The following is a 19270-nucleotide window of genomic DNA, read 5'->3' on the forward strand; positions in this document are numbered from 1 at the left end:
GAGGCACAAAATGCACTATTTTGAAATGAATATTATCAGTAAAATTTTAATTAATTAAAAAATACCCCATTTTCAATGCCTGTTACACTGGTCTTCCCCCTTCAAAAATGAAAATACTTTCTCGGAAACTCACACTTTTGCATTGAAGAAAAGCAAATTGTTATCAGCATCACCCACCACAATCAAAGCGTTTAACCCTTCATAATGAAACTTCTCATTTTTCTGCTCCACCGTGATTTCCAGATAGTTGTCACTTTTCCTGATCAGCTTCATATCATATTGAGGAAGTGCGGATGCCATTTCAATGATTTGATCACCAAAAGGAGGAGCTTTTCCTAGAATCTTTTTGAAGTAAAAATATTCAAAAAATCATTGAGGAAAATTGGATAGAAACCTAAAAAATTCGAACCATTTCAATCCGCCTTGGGTCAGTCTCACGAATGGACTGGATTGTAGTTTTTCCGGCATTAACAAGCAGCGCGGAATATACTGGCCCAATATTTTTTAGCTGCTTACTAACAAATGGAGTATTATTCCATAACTTTGCCTTGAAACATTTTGAAAGAATTATAGAATGTGTAAAGGTTTTGTAGATTTTTCCACAAAAATTATCTCCGGATAGACGAATATATTCAGAGAGACCTTAAAAATGGTAATAAATAAGATAAAACCCATAAAAAATTAAATTAAATTCATTATTTTCTAGAAACCAAGGAAAATAAAGGACTACTTACATTTTGACAATTTTTCCCCGATACGAACCATCCGGTGAGCATCTTGCATCATGGAAGGATCTTGGATGTGGATATTATCAAATACTGCCTGAATTAAACTGAGAAGAATAATGTTAAATGCAATATTTGCTAATCTAAATGTACTAAATGATAGTCCAAAAGTCTGTTAGAAATTTTGTAAATATATGTAAGTACTCGTCTGCTTCCTTTTCTTTAGTCTTTGTCCCGTTCACAAGCAGGGTCAGCTCGTCGTCTAATCGTCAGTTGTAGCGTTCGGGTCTTTGCGACAGGTGCAGTCCTTCATTCGCCTTTTCCAGAAATAACCTTAACTAGGCCATATATTTCGGAGTGCAGGCCTAACGGTTGGTTCGGTTGAGGCGAATGAAAATGCATTTTTGCACGAGATTAGCGAGTCCGAGGACCGGCTAATTAGAGGGACAGCTGATGGGCTGGACACGTTATTTAAGTTTAGTGCTTCGTTGAGAAAAGGATAGTGAAACGGTAAAATTTAAATTTCTAGCGAATATAAAAGATTAAAATAAAGTCTTTGAATGTAGATACAATATGTTCTTATTATATTATAATTTTGTATGGTGTTTTGGAATGGATGGTTTGTTTTTGCTTGTGATCTGCGGACACGGATCGGATCCAAATTTTCCAGGGACCGGCATTTCCGCATTATTCAGTAAATAAGGTCATTTCGTTTATATAATAACTCACCATGAAATCTTATTCTGACTTGACTTAATTTTTCCTTTTATTGGAAAGCGTATAGGATGATTGTTTATTCCATTCAGGATCTTTTTATCACTCACTCGCAACGTAAATTCAGAAAAATCTCTGCAAGATATGATTGTGTTGAAGACATCTAGAAATGATTCATCCCCTTGTAACTGATAAAAAACAACAATTTAATTAAAGATAAATGCATAAAAATATATTTTGATATAAACTAATTGGGTACGTACTTGCCAAAATATTCTTATGCTTTCAAACGGCACATAATATCTTGCCATAAGCCTTCCAATATTGGTGGAAGCAATGGAAAATCCAAAGGTCTGGTCTTTTACAACCAATCCGCATCGCTCCAGGGCATCCGTTTGAGAGACAACTATTTCTGTTGGTGAATGCAAAAAAGAAGTTCACGAATTTCAGTTTGTAGTATTTCATAAAGATAAGTATCTTTATTCATATTTCATAAAGATACTTATTCATCTATAAATTAGGATCCTTAAGATATTAAAAAATAATTATAAACGAGTTTGACAATTGTATCTTGAAAATATTTTCAGCACACATATCCCAGGATTGATTATTTTGGATATTAACCTAGACATAATTACGAATTATTAGAGAAAATATTAGCGACTTCCTAGAAATGAAAAAAAAATCCTGGAAAAAATATCTTCATATGCACTAGTATCTAATATAATATGCGATATCCCCTAATGCAATAGAACAATACACTTTCCACCTTCAAATGTCCGGCGTCCAAAAATTGTATCTTGACAAATGTCACCTCTACTTTCCAGTAAGATTCCATTAAACCATCGTTAAATTTTATGCACTTTTCATTGACCATCATCAATCTGGGAGTTTGCATTTTCAGTAACTCACATGATGCAAGCTAATACAAGCCTGAAACCTTGTTCTCAAAACATTTACGAGAATCGGTCTTGAAAGAATCCAAAAACCTGAAAGCATTTTATGACTTAATGCTGATGCACTTAATGCAAACATGCATGAGCGCATCTTCATCATAAATTCGTCTATACCATCATCATCGTGTTCATCATCATCATTAGCACACAATTTTGGATAAGATTCGTAGAACTGGCCGCGGGGATAATTGCACGAATAAAATTTTGAATTACCGATAACGCATCTGCTCTATCGATAAGTACACAAATCTGTGGGTAAAGTTCATTTGTTATTAACCTAATCCTTGATGGGTTGCTAATTCAATGCCGCTGTGGTTATTTTATAGCCTCAAAAAAAAATCTTCATTACAAATCGAATTGATTTTTCCAACCGTCTTCGGAGGGGCCAAGGATCTGTAGGGCCGGGCTGGGGGTAGGCTCATCCAACCGATGAGGATCAGCTCTGTGCTGATAGGACCCCAAGGGACCAGACATAGTACTCCTAACCCAAAACCCTCGACTTTGGAGGATCCCTCAACAGTATAGAACGACAATATTGTCGGTCACCTTAAACCGACTAAGAAGCGAAGGTCCACTGGTGTCCTGCTCAAGAACCAGTACCAGAAAGCCATGCATATTCTCAGCAAGATTGCTAAGAATAAGGAGACTGGTACTGTCGACGAGGACCTCGTTAAATACCACCGCTCTTAAATGCCAGGAGCCACTTACGCCGAGGACGCCAACAAAGCATGGTTAAAATTAGTTAAACTGGACCTGGAGGCCGAAAAGACGGAACCAGTCTTCATTACCACCCACAGGAAGAACAATACTGTCAAAAGTCTAGTTGGTAATTACGACGTCAAATTAAGTTTCAAGGAGCACTTAGACTATGCGCGAGGAAAAGCACCAAATTTATCTTTGGCGTGGATGAAGCCTAATATAGGACAGTATCGGGTGAGGCAGTGTGTGCCATTGTGGGAATGATTTCCTTGGATCTTTGATTGAATGAGGCACACTGGCTCTACTGGAGAAGCAGGGCGAAACTGGCCGATATGACTGAGGACTTCCGAAAAGCCACTAGGAAAATGGGGTGTAGAAGATGGCAGCAACGGAGGATAATTCTGAAAAACGCCGCTCGACCCCTACACTGATCCCATGTATTGAATTCGAATCGGACGAAACCACGGAATATTGAATTACCAGCGATGGATACAGGAAGTACTTGCATCGCTTCGGATTGGATGAGTCCCTAAACTGTCCTGAATGCGTGAAGTCCCGCAGGAATTTGGGCAGTGAAGTGGGGGTTGATTTAGTGGCTGAGAAACCGACACACAACTACAGGCTGGCACAACACCGCTTTTTTAGATTTTTTACCTCCATCCATTAAAAAAAAAACAAAAAACAACACCTCCAATCCCTTCATTTCGCAATTGATATCACAACTAAAACCCCTTTCGGAAAGTAAGGAGCAGTGACGGAATTCTGAGTTCCAACATACACAAGACTCCCTCAAGCCTAACACAAAAATTAGTACCACTTCGGCCAACTTAGGCCTGAACTACACACTAGGCGATTTTTCGTCTTAATATGATTCACATCTGTCATGACTAAATTGGTTTGCCGATGGTCAAAAAACATTCTTAGTGGCCGGAGGTGACCAAGAGGGGAGAGCTAACCCATAAACATAAAAAGACGTGGAAATTGACCGTGAAGACGCCTCTATACTAGCCAGGCTCGGGAATGTGGGGGGTCCTTTGAGCACCCCGACGAGGAACGTCTGTCAAGCAGACTCTCTCACAAATTACACAGCTATTCTGCTGAATCCGCAGTGCATCTCAGGAAATCCTCAATCTGAGATTCAGGATTGTCGTTCTAATTTGATCTCCTAGAATTGTCGGAAAATTTGATATTTATTCGAGGACTGTTTGGAGGATCCTAAAGCGTTTTGCTACAGTTGTGGGCGCCAGAAGACACCTAAGTCCGTATGTCCAAAATGTCGATTGTTAGAGCTCAGCCCCAGTCATCAGGGCGTTCCTGCATCGGACGCACTTGAATGCGAAGGCGTCGATTCTACTACTCAGCCATTTTCACAAGTCCATCCAGCCTTGAAATTCGCGCGTATACGGGTGTCACAGTCTTGGGTGAACAGTCTTTTTTTTTTTTTGAGGAGGTGGAAATCTTCAAAAGACTCTGGCCTGGGCACGCCAGAGTGTGGGATTTTTACCCACTAAAACCACCCCCGACTCCCCCCCTACTCCGTGGGACCACCTTTAGGTATTACATCACGGGGCGGAATTAGCTTACTTTAGCTAGGTCTCCTTCCGTCTACCCGCGGGGTTAGTAACCGCGTCTTCCTCACTTCTTCTGTTTTTCGCAGTTTTTCCTGGATTACAGCGATCATGGAAATGATCGCATCCCATTCTTCCTGACAGGCTACCATTCTTCGGACAAAATTTTCCGGTGATAGCACTTCACCTAGAGTTTCCTCCAGGTTCCTCCTTTCTTCCACGAACCTAGGACATTGGAAGAAAACGTGCGCCGGGTCCTCTGGGACCCCGCAGTTTGGACAATTAGGTGAGGTGTCCAATTTAAACCTGTACAGGTATTGACGGTATCCTCCATGGCCGGTCAGAAACTGGGTGAGATTATAATTGATCTCCCCATGCTTTCTCTCCAGCCACTCCCCGATGGAAGGGATCAACCTGTAAGTCCAACGACCCTTTTCTGACTGGTCCCATCGCTGTTGCCACCTGCTTATGGATCTCTCCCTTTCGGCTTTTTTCACCTGAGATAAGGGAGAGATGGACCTGGTGTTATAAATGTTCATCATTTCGGTTGCCAGGATGTCAATCGGCATCATTCCCGAGATGACGAACGCTGCATCGTCTGAGACGGTCCTGAAGGCAGAACACACCCTTAGGGATGTTCTTCTGTAGACCGCACTCAGTTTATGTGTATTGCCTAAAACCTGCAGTACTTTTCCCCAAACTGGGACTGCATACAGCATGATAGAGCTCACCACCCTGGCTATGAGCAGCCTGCAAGTATGCCGCGGGCCTCCTACGTTCGGCATCATCCTTGCCAGAGAAATACTCGTGGTGGATGCTCGTTTACAAGTATGCTCTATGTGCTGCTTAAAATTAAGTCCTCCGTCTATCGTCACCCCCAAGTATTTGATGGCCGGCTTGGAAGTGATGATACGATTCCCGATTCTAATGCAGGCGTAATTTCTTTTGCGGCGCTTAGTGATGAGGACCGCTTCCGTCTTTTCCTCCGCGAGTGCCAGTCCAGCACTCTCTAACCATCCGCATCCTCGAGATGCTTTGCAACCACAACCAGTGCTATATCATCGGCGTAACCCACCACCGTAGCCTCCTCCGGAACCGGAAAGCTGGGCACATCATTATACATGATGTTCCACAGTAGTGGGCCCAGTACAGAGCCCTGGGGGACACCCGCGGAGACAACGTACTCTTTGGATCCGTCATCGGTATCATACCAGAGTGTCCGCTCTTTCAAGTAGTTATCGATAATAGCGGCGAGGTAGGTGGGAACACCAATCGTCGCCAGAGACTTTCGTATAAGGTTCCAATTGGCCGAGTTAAATGCATTCCTCACATCTAGGGTCACCACCACGCAATATTTGCTGGTACAACCCCTTCCGTGAATTGCATTTTCGGCCAAGCCAGTAACCATTTTGATGGCATCGATGGTTGATCTGGCTTTCCGGAACCCATACTGCCTATCTGAAAGGCCCCCTTGGCTCTCGACGACTGGAAGTAATCTATTATAAATGGCCCGCTCCAACATTTTCCCCATAGTGTCTAGAAGACATATGGGTCTATAGGAGGACGGTTCACCTGGAGGTTTGCCAGCCTTAGGCAACAGTACCAGCTTCTGCCGCTTCCATGGTGCAGGAAAAATACCCTCCGACATGCACGTTTCAAACAGCTCCGCGAACATATCCGGTCTACTTTTGACGGCAAGTTTGAGAGCCTTATTCGGTATGCCGTCAAGACCCGGGGCTTTACTGTCACCTATTCGACTGCAGATCTCTAGCAGCTCGTCCCTGGTGACTGGTGGAATCGGCGTCACATTCAGGGGGCACTGGAAGGGGTCAGCACCCCCTCTTGCTGGGGAAATAACCCCTGGATTATTTTCAACAAGAACATAGGGCACGTGATCTGCGGAGACGATCGGCCTCTGAATCGTCACGATTTTATAGGCACTACCCCACGGATTTATGTCCGCTTCCGAACAGAGCCCCTTAAAACATTCCCTCTTACTCCGCTGGATGGCGAGCTTGAGGTTCTTGCGAGCTTCCCTATAAGCATGCTCCTTTTGCCCCTGATCGATCCTACCTATTGCCCTCTGAGCCGTTCGTCTGGCTCTGTGGCAAATCGATCGAAGATTGGCAAGTTCACTATTCCACCAATAATTGGGTCTTCTAGTGGGGAATGAACACCTCCTAGGCATCGACGCGTCACATGCTTTAGAGATGCTCTGTGTGACATGGAGAGCTCTATCCGTGGAGGTGCCTGCTTTGCTAGGCAAGTCTAGCCACACCTCCATGAATGTCTGCTCATCCATCGCTTTGGCAGACCATCCTGGTGTTCCTCTCGATTTCGGCTTCCGGGATGCGGGTCTCCTGCCTTGTGGCTCCATCCTTAGTTCAAAGGTGATTGCCTGGTGGTCGCTGTACGTGAAGTCCTCACTAACTTGCCAGTACATGTCACGTGCTAACGCAGGGCTGATAAAAGTCAGATCTACAATTGACCCAGTTCCCCCTTTCCGATAAGTGTTTATATCGCCTTCGTTGGCCAGAACCACATCCAACTGGGCGAATGCTTCTAATAAGCACCGCCCCTTGCGTTAGTCTCTTTGCTGCCCCACTCGATAGCCCACGCATTAAAGTCACCGGCTATCACCTTTGGACTCCGTCCCTTTGCATCGTGAACAAGATCATCTAACAGTTCTTCAAACTCGGGCAGTGTAAGGCTCGGTGGAGCGTAACAGCTATATATGAATATACCGCTTATTTTTGCCCACACAAAGCCTCTAGCCGCTTGACCCATGCTATATTGTATGGCTTGACGACCGCACGCCCATATCGCCGCTCCACCAGTCGAATCTGTGACCCATACAGCACTGTCAAGATTTCTGTACGGTTCACTAATGACAGCAATCTCCATTGCGGATTCGTAAGTGGTCTGCGCAAGCAAATCTTGTGCGACCCTGCAATGATTAGGGTTTATTTGTATTAACCTCATTTTTTCACTGCAGTTAACGCCTTCCTAAATTCTGGGCATTTCACACTTCCGGCAATATGCCGGTTATCCCTTCCCTCCTTTTCTTCGCACAAAATGCATTTGGGGTCCCTATTGCACTCCTTGGCAATATGTCCTTTTTCCCCACATCTTCGACATCGATCGGACCGATCGATGCTGCTAGTGCATGCCTTCGCGAAGTGTCCAAACATTAGGCATTTGAAGCACCTTTTTAAGAAGATCTGTGAACAGTCTCGGGACTCAGTGATACCGGAGTCACCGCAAGTTGCTTGGTTTGGTATTTCGCCCGAAAAATTATTAGCGACGGTTGGGACAAGTGGGAGACCACAAGACAGTAGGCAGAGTGTCGGCTGACATCACCTTTCGTGAACGGACTGAATCGATGTCATTCCTCTTTATCCCATCGTTAACCCAAAATGTATACCTTGGTGCTGATTTTGAGCACAAGTTCGAACTCGCACAGGACTTATATGCACCTTCTGCCTGTTCAATAGAAAATGTCGTTGACGAAGCACATGCGAGCAAGGCTTGAGGCTGTCATTGGTAGTTATAAATCTTTTGACTCGGAGGGATTAGGACGTACAAAGTGTTATCATGAAAGACACTTTTCCTTTACCTCTCATCGAGAGTATTTTGAGTCGTCTCCCGAAGGCTAGATTTATTACGAGTCTACATCTGAAGGATGCGTTCTGACAAATTACACTAGATGAGGCATCCAAGGATAAGACTGCCTTTACAGTTCCAGGGCGACCACCCTATCAGTTCATGACTATCCCGCCTGGCTCTACAATGCATCTCAAACCATGCAGCGACTGATAAGCAAAGTCATCTCTGCCCACTTGCGCCATCAATTCTTCGTATATTTAGATAACTTGCTGCTCATCACAGAAACCGTCAACCAGCACTTGTTGCTCCCAACCAATGCTTCAGCATCTAATGGGAAAAGCGCTCATCTCTGAACGGGTGCTCCAACGCTTGTATATCGATCTGATCGCCCCATACCCCTGATCTCGCACCAGAAACATTGAAGCAATAGTTGTTCTGGATTCTCTTTTGAAGTTTTCATTCGAGAAACTGATTATACGGTTTACCGCGAATGAGTTTACTGAATACTGGGAGAGAAGAGACTCTTCCATGTATTTTGAATCCCTGAATCGATAACATCTGATAACAGAGTGCAATTCAAATCTGTGGCTCTCAACGATCTTTTGAACCAGCATGGCAATCAACAAATTTACACTGCTTTGTTCTCCCTACAGGGAAACGCCTCGAAGGGAATAAATCGCTCACTGTTGGCTGCTAAACCCGCTTATATCGGTCCTGATCACAGAGTTTGGGATAAAAAACTATCATCCATCAACTGTGCACTGCGTTGGGCGAAACACATCTCGATCGGGACTTCCCCCTATCACTGTGTTCTTGGTCACCCATGGGAGTACCTATGCCCTTTTATGATGACTGAACACCTTGCGTGATGCGACCCTGAAAGTCTGTTTTGAGGATCAACTTGCTATTCTGAGAGCAGAGGTTCAGAGGCCCATTCTCTATGCAAGAGAAGCACAGAAGAGAGGTTATAACTTGCGATCCCGAGTTCGTGAATTTCAGATTGGAGATATCGTATATAAGCGGCTCTTCAACTTAGTGCAACCAAGCGATACAATGTCAAACTGGATCAAAAATTCGCGAAAGCGATGGTCCTCAGTAGGGTCGGACGGTTCAATATTGCTTGGAAGACAGGGGCGGTCGTAATTTGGGTGTCGGTCACGCGGAGGACGTACAGTAGTGTGAAGCGAGCCACTCCGGCCACAAGTAATCTACTACTGTATCTTGAACCTCCAATGTAATCAAGACCGCCTTCGTCTTTTGTTCCGCAAGATCAAGCTGAATCATCTCAACCTACGCTTTTATGACGCTAAAGGTTTCGTTAGCGTACACTTCAACATATTCAGGTTGTTTCGTGATGACAACCACGGCTAGATCACCTGCAAAACCGATTATTGTGTCCTTTTTCCACAGTAAAGGACCCAACACTGAGCCCTGTGGTACTCCTGCGGTGACGGTGTACTGCTTGTATCCCTCATCCGTATCGTACCAAAGTGTCCTCTCCGAAAGGTAACTTTCGAGGAGCTTAGTCAAATAACTAAGGACGCCCGTTTTAGCCAGTGAGGTTTTTATCGACTCCCAGCTAGCGGAATTGAACGCATTTTTGTTGTCCAACGTCACCATGGCACAGCATTTATTAGACGACATCGCGTTTCAAACCAGCTTCAAAACAACGTCTATGGGGTCGATCGTTGTGTGGGCTTGTCGAAATCCAAATTTTCTTTCCGATTGTTCATCCTTCACTGATAGGGAGCAGTTTATTGTAGATAGCCCTTTCGAGCATCTTTCCTACCGTGTCGATGAGGCAAATCGGTCGCTGGGTCGCTGTCCTGGGTGCTTATTCGGCTTCGGGAGCAAAACAAGTTTCCGCCTCTTCCACCGATCGGGGAAAACTCCTTCTACAATCCATGTTTCAAATACACTGATAAATCAGTCGGGTCTGGTCTTAACAGCGAATTTAAGAGCTCTATTGGGAACAGCGTTCAAAGCGGGAGCTTTGTTGTGCAAGTTGCTCCTCTGTTACCGCAGGTATAGTGTAGACATCCGATGCTTGCTTGTGTTTTTTGCGCTCCCTATCATCTGGGGGGAAGATCGCCATCACGATATCGAGCAGAAGGTGCGGGCAGGTCACTTGTGGCATTCATCTTCTTATCTTCTTCATAAACACCCTGTACGCTGCTCCCCTAGGGCTTTGGTCTACCTATGCACAAAGTTCGTTGAAGCATTCTCGCTTGCTGGTCCTTATAGGCTGCTTAAGCCTACCTCGAAGGTTCATATATGTTGTCTGGTCTTCCTCTAGATCGTTTGCAGCTGCGTCTAGCTCGAAAATAGGCAGTCCGCAACTCCGCGAACTCTTCATTCCGCCAATAGTTTGACCGCTTTTTTATGAAGACTCGCCGCCCCGGCATAGCAATGTCGCATGCTCTCGTTGTGTGCCCTTCGTTTGGTCTACCTTTTCTAAAGCATGGCCATGCGCATGGCCCATATTCGATTTGGAAAAAAATTGCCTGGTAGTCGCAGTGGGTGCTGCATATGTTCATTTACAACCATGCCATTCTCCTCGCTAATGTGGTACTCACATATATCAAATCGACTATTGAGCCCGAGCTTGTCCCACGAAAATTGGAAACGTTTCCCATAATTGCAAGCACGAAGTCTGGCTCCGCGAAAGCCTCGCGTAGGATACGGCCCCGGGTGTTCGTAGTGCTACTGCCCCAATCTACGGCCCATGCGTTGGAATCACCCATTATGATCTTGGGGTTTCGACTTCTTGCATCCGAGACTAGCAACCCGTTGGGGAGTTCCGTCCCCACGTACTCGAGGAGGGCGATCAGACCCGAGTCTGCAAGGGACTCATCTGAAGTGGCTCTGCCGCGAAGCCTCACCGGAGGTTATCTGGTACCATGGGAACCGGGATGGCCCTCTGAGAGCATATGCTCCAGGAGAATTCCTGGAGGATGTGTTCTCGGCCCGGTTATTTGCGGTTAGCCCCTAGTGGGAGTGTCATGGTGGTTGTGATTATGCCTACATCGCGGGCAGAGCTCCTCGGAGCTCGAGCGTGGAGTTGCGCTGTACAGCTCGGGTGCCGTACTCCTTAGTTGCGGCAGAGGTGTTAGATAGGCCTCGCATCCTCTGGTATGAATGCTGAGCCTGCACTCAGTATAAACTAGGACCGCTGTGCTTGCATGGCGGGGCTCTGATTGTGGTCCCAAAATCAATCCGTATCCGAAGGGGACCGTGGTATTATGCCTGCTACCTGCTACCTCATTTCTTTACTGCAGCCAAGGCTCTCCTAAGCACTGGGCATTTGCTGCTGCCTGCAACGTGCCGACAGTCGATAATCTTTTTCCCCTTGCAAAGCATATATTCAGGCTCAGCGTTGCACTCCCTGAACATATCTACTCTTCTTTTCTACTCTCTGTCTTTCTATCATACACGTTTTTCTCGGAGACGGCTAAAGCGATTGACTTCAAATTTGCTGGAAAAATGGGAACTGTGAACGCTCACGCATACATTGACTTCATCCTCTTACGTCGAATTTAAGTGGATATCCATGCAAAAGGGGGTGTAAAACTTTTTTTCATCAAATATAGTCATGTGGGGTATCAAATGAAAGATCTCGGTTAGTAGTTTCCCAAGCCGGTTTTAGCTTTGACATTTGTTAAAAAGGTGGGGAGTGCGGAGGCACGAAAGTGATCATTTCTTTAGCGGACCTATTCTCAGAAACCACCGAATCGAAAAATCTGAAAAAATCAGGAGGCTGCCACTATATGGTGCCTAAGCTCCCTTGAAAATATGTGGTTTCCTCCCTTCATGGAAATCAGTCGTAAATGACAGATAAATGCTAATGGTTGGTATTTGCTCAAGATTTGTTTTATTTTAACCAAAACGTGATAAAAAAATCTAGTTCATGTGATGTTCTCCACCTCAAAAATTTGATAAGTCTAAATGGACTCTGCATGAGTAACCTAAAATAAGAAGCCAATCTATACTTTCCTTTTGAGAGTATCTATCTTATCACCAATAATTGGTCTACTACTAGTGTCGAATCTGGTATGCTAAAAGCATTTACCGTCTATTGTTTAATTGTTCTCTAATTTTGTGATAATTGCGTGGTTGTGGCTTCTTCGAACTTGGCAGTATCTGCATCTGGGCTAGACCAGCGAAATATGTTCAGGTCCTCAACAATGTAATGCGTTCCAGTAGTATTATCGCACTCGGTGGTAGTTCCATTGTTGACATGATGCTCAAAGATATTTTAAGTATTAATTTATAGATGTACAATACGCGACCCATCAGATGCTTCTTTCTCACAGCATGAATGGTAAGACGTTTGAGGACGGTGTTGCCGAAGAGTTAAAGCAGATCTTAAAGGTTTATTTTAAACTTTGAAAAATCCGTCGTTCTCATATAAAGTCACACCATGGAACCCTTCAAACCTCGTCTCAACAACACCGTTCACAGTGCATCCAAATCAGCTATTATATCTCATGCAACACTACGAGAGTCAGATCAGTCAGCATTGCAAGAATATGCATTGTATATGCAATAAATGCACTTTAAGTTCGATCTTTAAAGTTCGCGTCAAGGCAACCTCTTAGGTAAGTCTGAAAACGTTGTTCATCTTCTAAGACCATATAGGAGCATAGACACAGAAACACGAGGAGTCTTCTTCACAATTCCATTCAGGTTCTTTTGGGGACATGAAGATGCACCTCGTCATTGTGCTCTTCTACTGCTCGAAAGTGCAAGCTGCAGTGCTGGCTGGCATGCTTTGGGACCCGGATTTTTCCCGTCCACTATGAATTATAAAAGCTGACCTTTTGACATAAACCATGGGAATTACGTAATTTAAAGGAGTACAGTATCTCGCAAGAATCAAGTTCTATACCAGGCAATATAAATAATAGATACTAATTATACTCTTGATGATATTATAATGGATGAGATGCGAGAGTCAAAGGAATATGTTTTAAATATAAAATGAGGTTGGAAGCAGTTTTTGTTGATATAATTGTGCTTGTTGGGAAGCGGGGAGTGGAGCTGTTATCGTGGTTACTTTGCCTCCTTCGTAAAAGCCTCGACATTCCTCCTGGCTATTGAAACTGTTGCTCGAAGATTCACTCCGTCAATTTGCATAAGACAATTGCCCTTAGTGCGATACCTCGACTCTCTCTCTCTCAACATACAACGAGCTAGTTGATGCCATCAACTCCTTCTATACGGTTATGGTGGTTGTCACCCGGTCCGGACGACATTTTGGTTTATTTGTTCATTCATACTCCGCATCTATCACATAATTAGGAATAAGATCATCTTCAGAGGAATAAGATCAGCTTCGGATCCTATTAGCATCTTCTGCCAGATCCACTTGCCCCTAACACACGACCGGCAGACAAGCAGATCCTCGCCAGTTGGATGAGCCTACTCCCAGCCCGGCCCTGCACACTCTCGGCAAGTCCTCACACGGCCTCTGAAAAAAGTCTTCAAACCGGCCGGATCTAGCGGGGGGATGAGCCAAAGTAACAGCCCGGGGATCGCCCACCCTGCACCGGAGAAGATGCTAATAGGATCCCAAGCCAAGGTGGAACAGCATACGCCGAGGGCTGCATGGCCAATGGGGAACTTAGTCTTTAGTCTGCGAACTCTGAATACCTTGGTCACCTTCAGTTTCAAATACGATTCTTACCCTAGTGACCGGGCTAGCCAGGATGAACATTCTTCTCGGACTATTACTAATTATTAAAAAAAAATAAATAAACCAGCTATAGAAGAGGAGGTAGTGATGCCAGGCGCATCATCGGAGGACGAGCTGCTGGCATTCAGCCAGAAAACACTAGCCGTCGTAGCACCGCTGTTCTAAAACCAACCGCAAAGATCTCCCGGCGCGGACTAGTAATTTCCAGCCTGAAATCCCCTGCCGTCAAGCTGGATGTAGCAAATACCAGACATAGTACTCCTAACCGGAAACCCTCGAGGCCGGTACTGTCAACGAGCGGGATGAAAAAAACCGCGCTCGGAAGCTAAGCAACATCGGAAGAAAAGTACACAGCAACAGCCAGCCGACGAGCCACGAATTGCGAAACCTTCTGCGACGTGGACAGGAGCCACTTAAGTGTGACGCTCGCGGATGATAATAAACTAGCGCCGGAAGTGTGGACCAGTGTTGAGGCCAGGCTGTTGGAGATGGTCTTTGAGTATCTCCCGGACACCAAAGGCAAACACCCGAGATCCATCCCTTGCTTTGATTCCTCTCAGGTGGTCCGAAAGTTCCACGTTATAGCCTGCAAAGACCAATACTCTCGGGACTTTCTTGGTTCGCGTGTCGCTAAAATCAGCGAAGGCTGGGAGGGTGTAAAGCTCAAAGTCATCCCTACGGCAAGATTCCAAGGAGACCAGTTGCTCGCACATCTGCTTGCCGAAAATCCGCATGGATAAGGACAAGCTCGTCCAATCCCTGTGCCTTCAAAACCCTAGGATTCCCATGGAAAATTGGGTTGACAAACAGCCAAACTTTTCTATACCGTATAAACGAAAAGTCTCTAAAGGTACTGGAAAAGGTCAACTATAAAGTGGGGCTCGGAGTCAAGAACGCAAAATTGAAAATTTTCCGCTCTGCAAAACCAGACAACGACCTGGATCCAATCGATGCAGCCAACGAACTGTTGGGGGTTGATGAAGATCGACGGTCCAACGGGAACAGACGAACCCCCCGACGCAAGCAGATCATGCTGAGGGTAATGTAGATAAATCTGCAGTATCCGAAGTGCGGTTCGGTTAATCTGCTTGTCTTCCTTCTAGAGGACGAGCACCATAACAACGAAGAAGGCCAACCTGCTACAACGCCAATGCAAGACATACGATTTGGGACAACTCCTAAATCAACGAGAGAGGTGAGCCATTCTTTGATTTTATTATTACTTCAAACCTATTGGTGTGTAACAGGGGCGGTACACCAACCTTCTATTTCCCCTGCTCGGAGAACTGTAACAATTGGGATAAGGTCCTTGATATCACCCTACTAACCGACAATGGGATTCTTAGGGTGGAGAACTGGAGAGTATCTGACTGGAGATTATTCTCAGATCTCAGTTGGATACTTTCCAGCCTATATCTCGCCACATAGGTCTCCAAACCCTTGAAAGATCCTAGGAGGATCGACTGGAGAACGTTTGGTCAAGTATTTAGAACAAACTCTTCGGTGCGCAAATTGGAAAGCTTGGCACGACAGACGAACTGGAGTCAAAGGTCGGGGCTTTAAAGTCTTGTGCCCTACTAAATACAGCAAGAAGACACTGTCACCGTGGTGGAATGATGATCCCTCCAGCCTCAGGAAACTGACCAGGGAAATATTCAACATCTGCTATACGCATAAATATTGGCAGCCATATAAGGACTGCCTGAATAAGTACAAGTCGGCCATCAAGACCCTTCGTTGGACTATTGTCAGACATCGAAAGCACCAGCAACTCCGCGATGCTCAGCAAGATTCTGTCCAAGGAACATAAGAGTCCATTCTTTCCTAAAAAGTCGGAATGCTCCCGGGCGGAATCTTTTGGTAAAACCTTGGAGCTGCTGGTTCAAACGCACTTTCCCGTCAACGAGGAGGACTGTGAGTTAGAGCCTTACTTAGTGAGTTTACGGCCACGCTAGTTGTATGAGACTATAAAATCGTTATTTACCGAGGATAACATCGGTTGAGCTATAGACAGTTTCTCCAGACCCAGATGGCATAATGACAATCATGTTACAGAAGCAGCACGCAAGGTTTGTGCCGTGTTGAGATTTATCGGAGACGCATCTCTTTAGGATACGTACCACAGCCCTAGAGATGAACACGACTGGTTTTCATACCGAAAGCAGATAGGCGCGGTCATGAGTCCGTAAAGGATTTTCGCCCAATCAGCCTCACCTCTTCCGAGCCGAAGACCCTAGAGCGCATCCTGAACATCTACTTAAGAACGATCATGGAGAATATGCCTTTCTATAAGTCCCAGCATGCCTACCTCGAAGACAATTCCACAGAAACCACTCCCCACTAGGTAATTGGCGCGGTTGAGCGGTCACTGATGTAGAAGGCGCTTTCAACAAAGTTAGTACCAACGCCATCAAGGAAGCCTTGGCCAATATTAAAGTGGAGCAATCTTTCATTTTATAGAACTGAAGGTTAAGAAGACCTGTATAGCCTTCTATGCCTGCAAGAGAACCTTTGCGAAGAAATGGAGTCTCCGGCCGAGAATGGTTCTCTGGGTGTGCGCCGCTGTGGTGCGTCCAATCCCAACATACCTGTATTGTATGGTGGCAGGTTTTGAGCAAAAAGTACAATAGGACGAAGCTTAATAGGATTCAAAGAATCGCGTGTGCAAGTGTTACTGGAGCTCTGCAGTCCTGCCCGGCAGATGCTCTCAATGTACTCGTGCATCTCGTCCTCATAGACCTCCGCATTAAATACGTTGTAACGTGCAGTGCCGTCAAACTACGTGAGTCCGGATGCTGGACAGCCAAGTTCTACGGCCACAGTAACATCCTAGATGAAATACCTCGGGAAATCTGGGCATTCCCCATGGACTATGCCACACGCAAGCTGAACTTAACGAGAAACTTTGCTGTGGACTTTCCAACCAGGACAAAATGGAAGACCGGCGGCGTGTTGCAAGACTATGATACAGTATTCTTCACCGATGGATCAGAGATGGTCAGTGGAGTTTGAGCAGGAGTTTTTTCGAATACACACAGTGTATCCGAGTCGTATGCTCTCCCAGGTTTCGCCAGTGTATTCGAAACGGAAGTATTGGTGATATTGGAAGTCTGTCGATGACTGCACTGTGATCCGAGCCCCAAGCGTGGCATAGCCATACTGACCGACAATCAGCGGCCATCATGGCCGTGTATTCGGCGACCACATTCTCCAGATTAGTGGGACAGTGCAGAGACGCGCTGAACAGCCTGGGGGTACGCTCAAAGTCACCCTCCTCTGGGTTCCCGGGAATAGGAACATAGAGGGGAATGAGCAAACTGACAGATTGACTAGGCGGGACTCTGTTCTTGACAGCATTTCGGTCAATACAGTTGTTATCTCGCTGGCGACTGTCAAGGGAGGAGTCTACTCGCGTGCAAATGCATTCAAAATTACGGCGGTCTGCACGGGGCACTAGCTCATAGGGAACCATGCCCCCAGGCTCGGCATACCCTACAATTCACAGTGCCGAAGCTGCGGAGAAGGAAGAGAAATCCTCATGCACTTTCTCTGCGAAAGTCAGTCTACAACCATTGTGTAAACTAACGAAAAACTGACTGACGGTTTCGTCCAGGGCAGAGGCAACTCATCAGACGCTGCCTCACCTCTGCCTTGGGGGCAGCGTGACCGAAATATAATTCGTACCCATTACGTGTTTGCGAATATATTTAAGTGGAGCGATTTCCATCTGTCGTTACTTTCGGTCACGCTGCTCCCAGGCCAGAGGTGAGGCAGCGCCTGATAAGTTGCCTCTGCCCTGGACGAAACCGTCAGTCAGCTTTTTCGTTCTTTTTTGAAAACTTGGGTTTAACTCAAAAAAGAGGAGTCTGTGGACTACAAAAGAGGCAGTAAGTTGCTTTCCAAGTGGTCCGGTCCGTTACTAAGTGGGTGTGGACTCAGGATTCCCAGCATCCTCAATAAAAATTTACCGTGTAAACTATTCTTTGGGGACTTCAAAGAGATTTCTAGCTGCAGGGTGGAAGAGCTGATTTCCTTCGTGAATGCTACGGGCTGGCTCTGAAGATCCGAGCCGGTTGGACTCTGCCTCCCTGCTTTCAAAATAGCTCTCGCGGTCTTAGAAGTTGGTGGCATCAAATTCGGCTTCTCGGAGCGGCCATTGATACCTACCTACCTTCCCTTGCAAATGCAAAGTGCAGCGCCTTTCGCTTATAGTTTCAAAGCCCATAATAGCAGGTTTCATTTTTTGGTTGGCTAAGAAACCTACACCGAGCACATGGTTCACTGAATGGCCGCTATAATATATGGTGTAGTGGCTCTTCTCCGGGAAACCTGTCCCTCTCCAGGAGGCGTTTCCCAGGTTTTATGATCCATCGTGGGTACCAATCCACCTTCCGCCCAGGGACCTATACTACCCGTCAGTTATTGCCTATCACGGCTTTAAAAAGGTCTATGAATTGACCCCATTCCAGACTGGGGTCAGTAAAGAATAGAATATGGGTGGGCGGCAGCTTTGGCAATTCGTAAGGAAGAGTGGATGCTGAGGGATTGTCAACAGACGGGGCTACTGGTTGACTAGAAGGAGTTTTTGCCGAGGTCGTTGAATTTTTTAAATTTTTGGCCTAACCTAAAGTGATATAAGATAGCAAGTTGGTTCATAAGTTGTTGAGAATGCAATGTCCTTTCACTTTCCTTACTTCCTTTTCTCTTAATCCTTGAAACTTCGAATATGGATGGTGCTACTATCTTGACCCTAACGGAAGGCCATACATTTTCGAGGCAAAGTATTTTTCGAAAAAACTGTTAACTTTAAACGAAACAAGTACCAATATTGAGCCTCAGCTAATTGACCAGCCTCTTCGACTATCAATGCTATTGACTGTAACTTAGTTAATTATCATCCATTCCGCACCATACCTTCCAGTGATAACTAATACTCTGTGGAGAATTCCATTTTATCGCCAAATAATTTCCGCTTTACCTTAATCAAATTTTAGATAGATTTTGCCAGGCATCTTCCCAAAGTGAATAATGATCATTTTACCAAAACCACATAGGAAAAACTACAATTTTTATTGAAAAATGAATAATAAATATGAATGAACTAGCAAACCTGATAATTGAAAAGGTCAATATCGAGAAATATTTGTATTTAATCGCGTTAACACTTGCACGTCCAAATAACCCACGCGATTGTAACAACCATGCTTCCCGCACTTCCCAATGAGTCTTCATTATCTACTTCTCCATGAACCATCGAGGTGCATGGCAGAGGCGCTGCTGACCTTTATTGTCTTCATGAATCCTCTG

The 19270-nt window shown here is 45.3% G+C and overlaps 1 protein-coding gene across 1 annotated transcript in view; it reads right to left on the minus strand.

Moving 5' to 3' along the window:
• Positions 1–129: 129 nt before the first annotated feature.
• Positions 130–19270, minus strand: part of LOC119656922 (probable ATP-dependent DNA helicase HFM1) — a 116652-nt gene continuing 97511 nt past the window's right edge. The window contains exons 8-12 of the mRNA XM_038063613.1: positions 1703–1851; positions 1455–1627; positions 735–832; positions 410–642; positions 130–342 (exon numbers count right to left, since the gene is read on the minus strand). Of these exons, the coding sequence (XP_037919541.1) occupies positions 130–342; positions 410–642; positions 735–832; positions 1455–1627; positions 1703–1851 (866 nt within the window). The remainder of the gene's footprint in view (positions 343–409; positions 643–734; positions 833–1454; positions 1628–1702; positions 1852–19270) is intronic.

Source organism: Hermetia illucens, chromosome 5 (genome assembly GCF_905115235.1).
Source record: "Hermetia illucens chromosome 5, iHerIll2.2.curated.20191125, whole genome shotgun sequence".
NCBI lineage: Eukaryota > Metazoa > Arthropoda > Insecta > Diptera > Stratiomyidae > Hermetia > Hermetia illucens.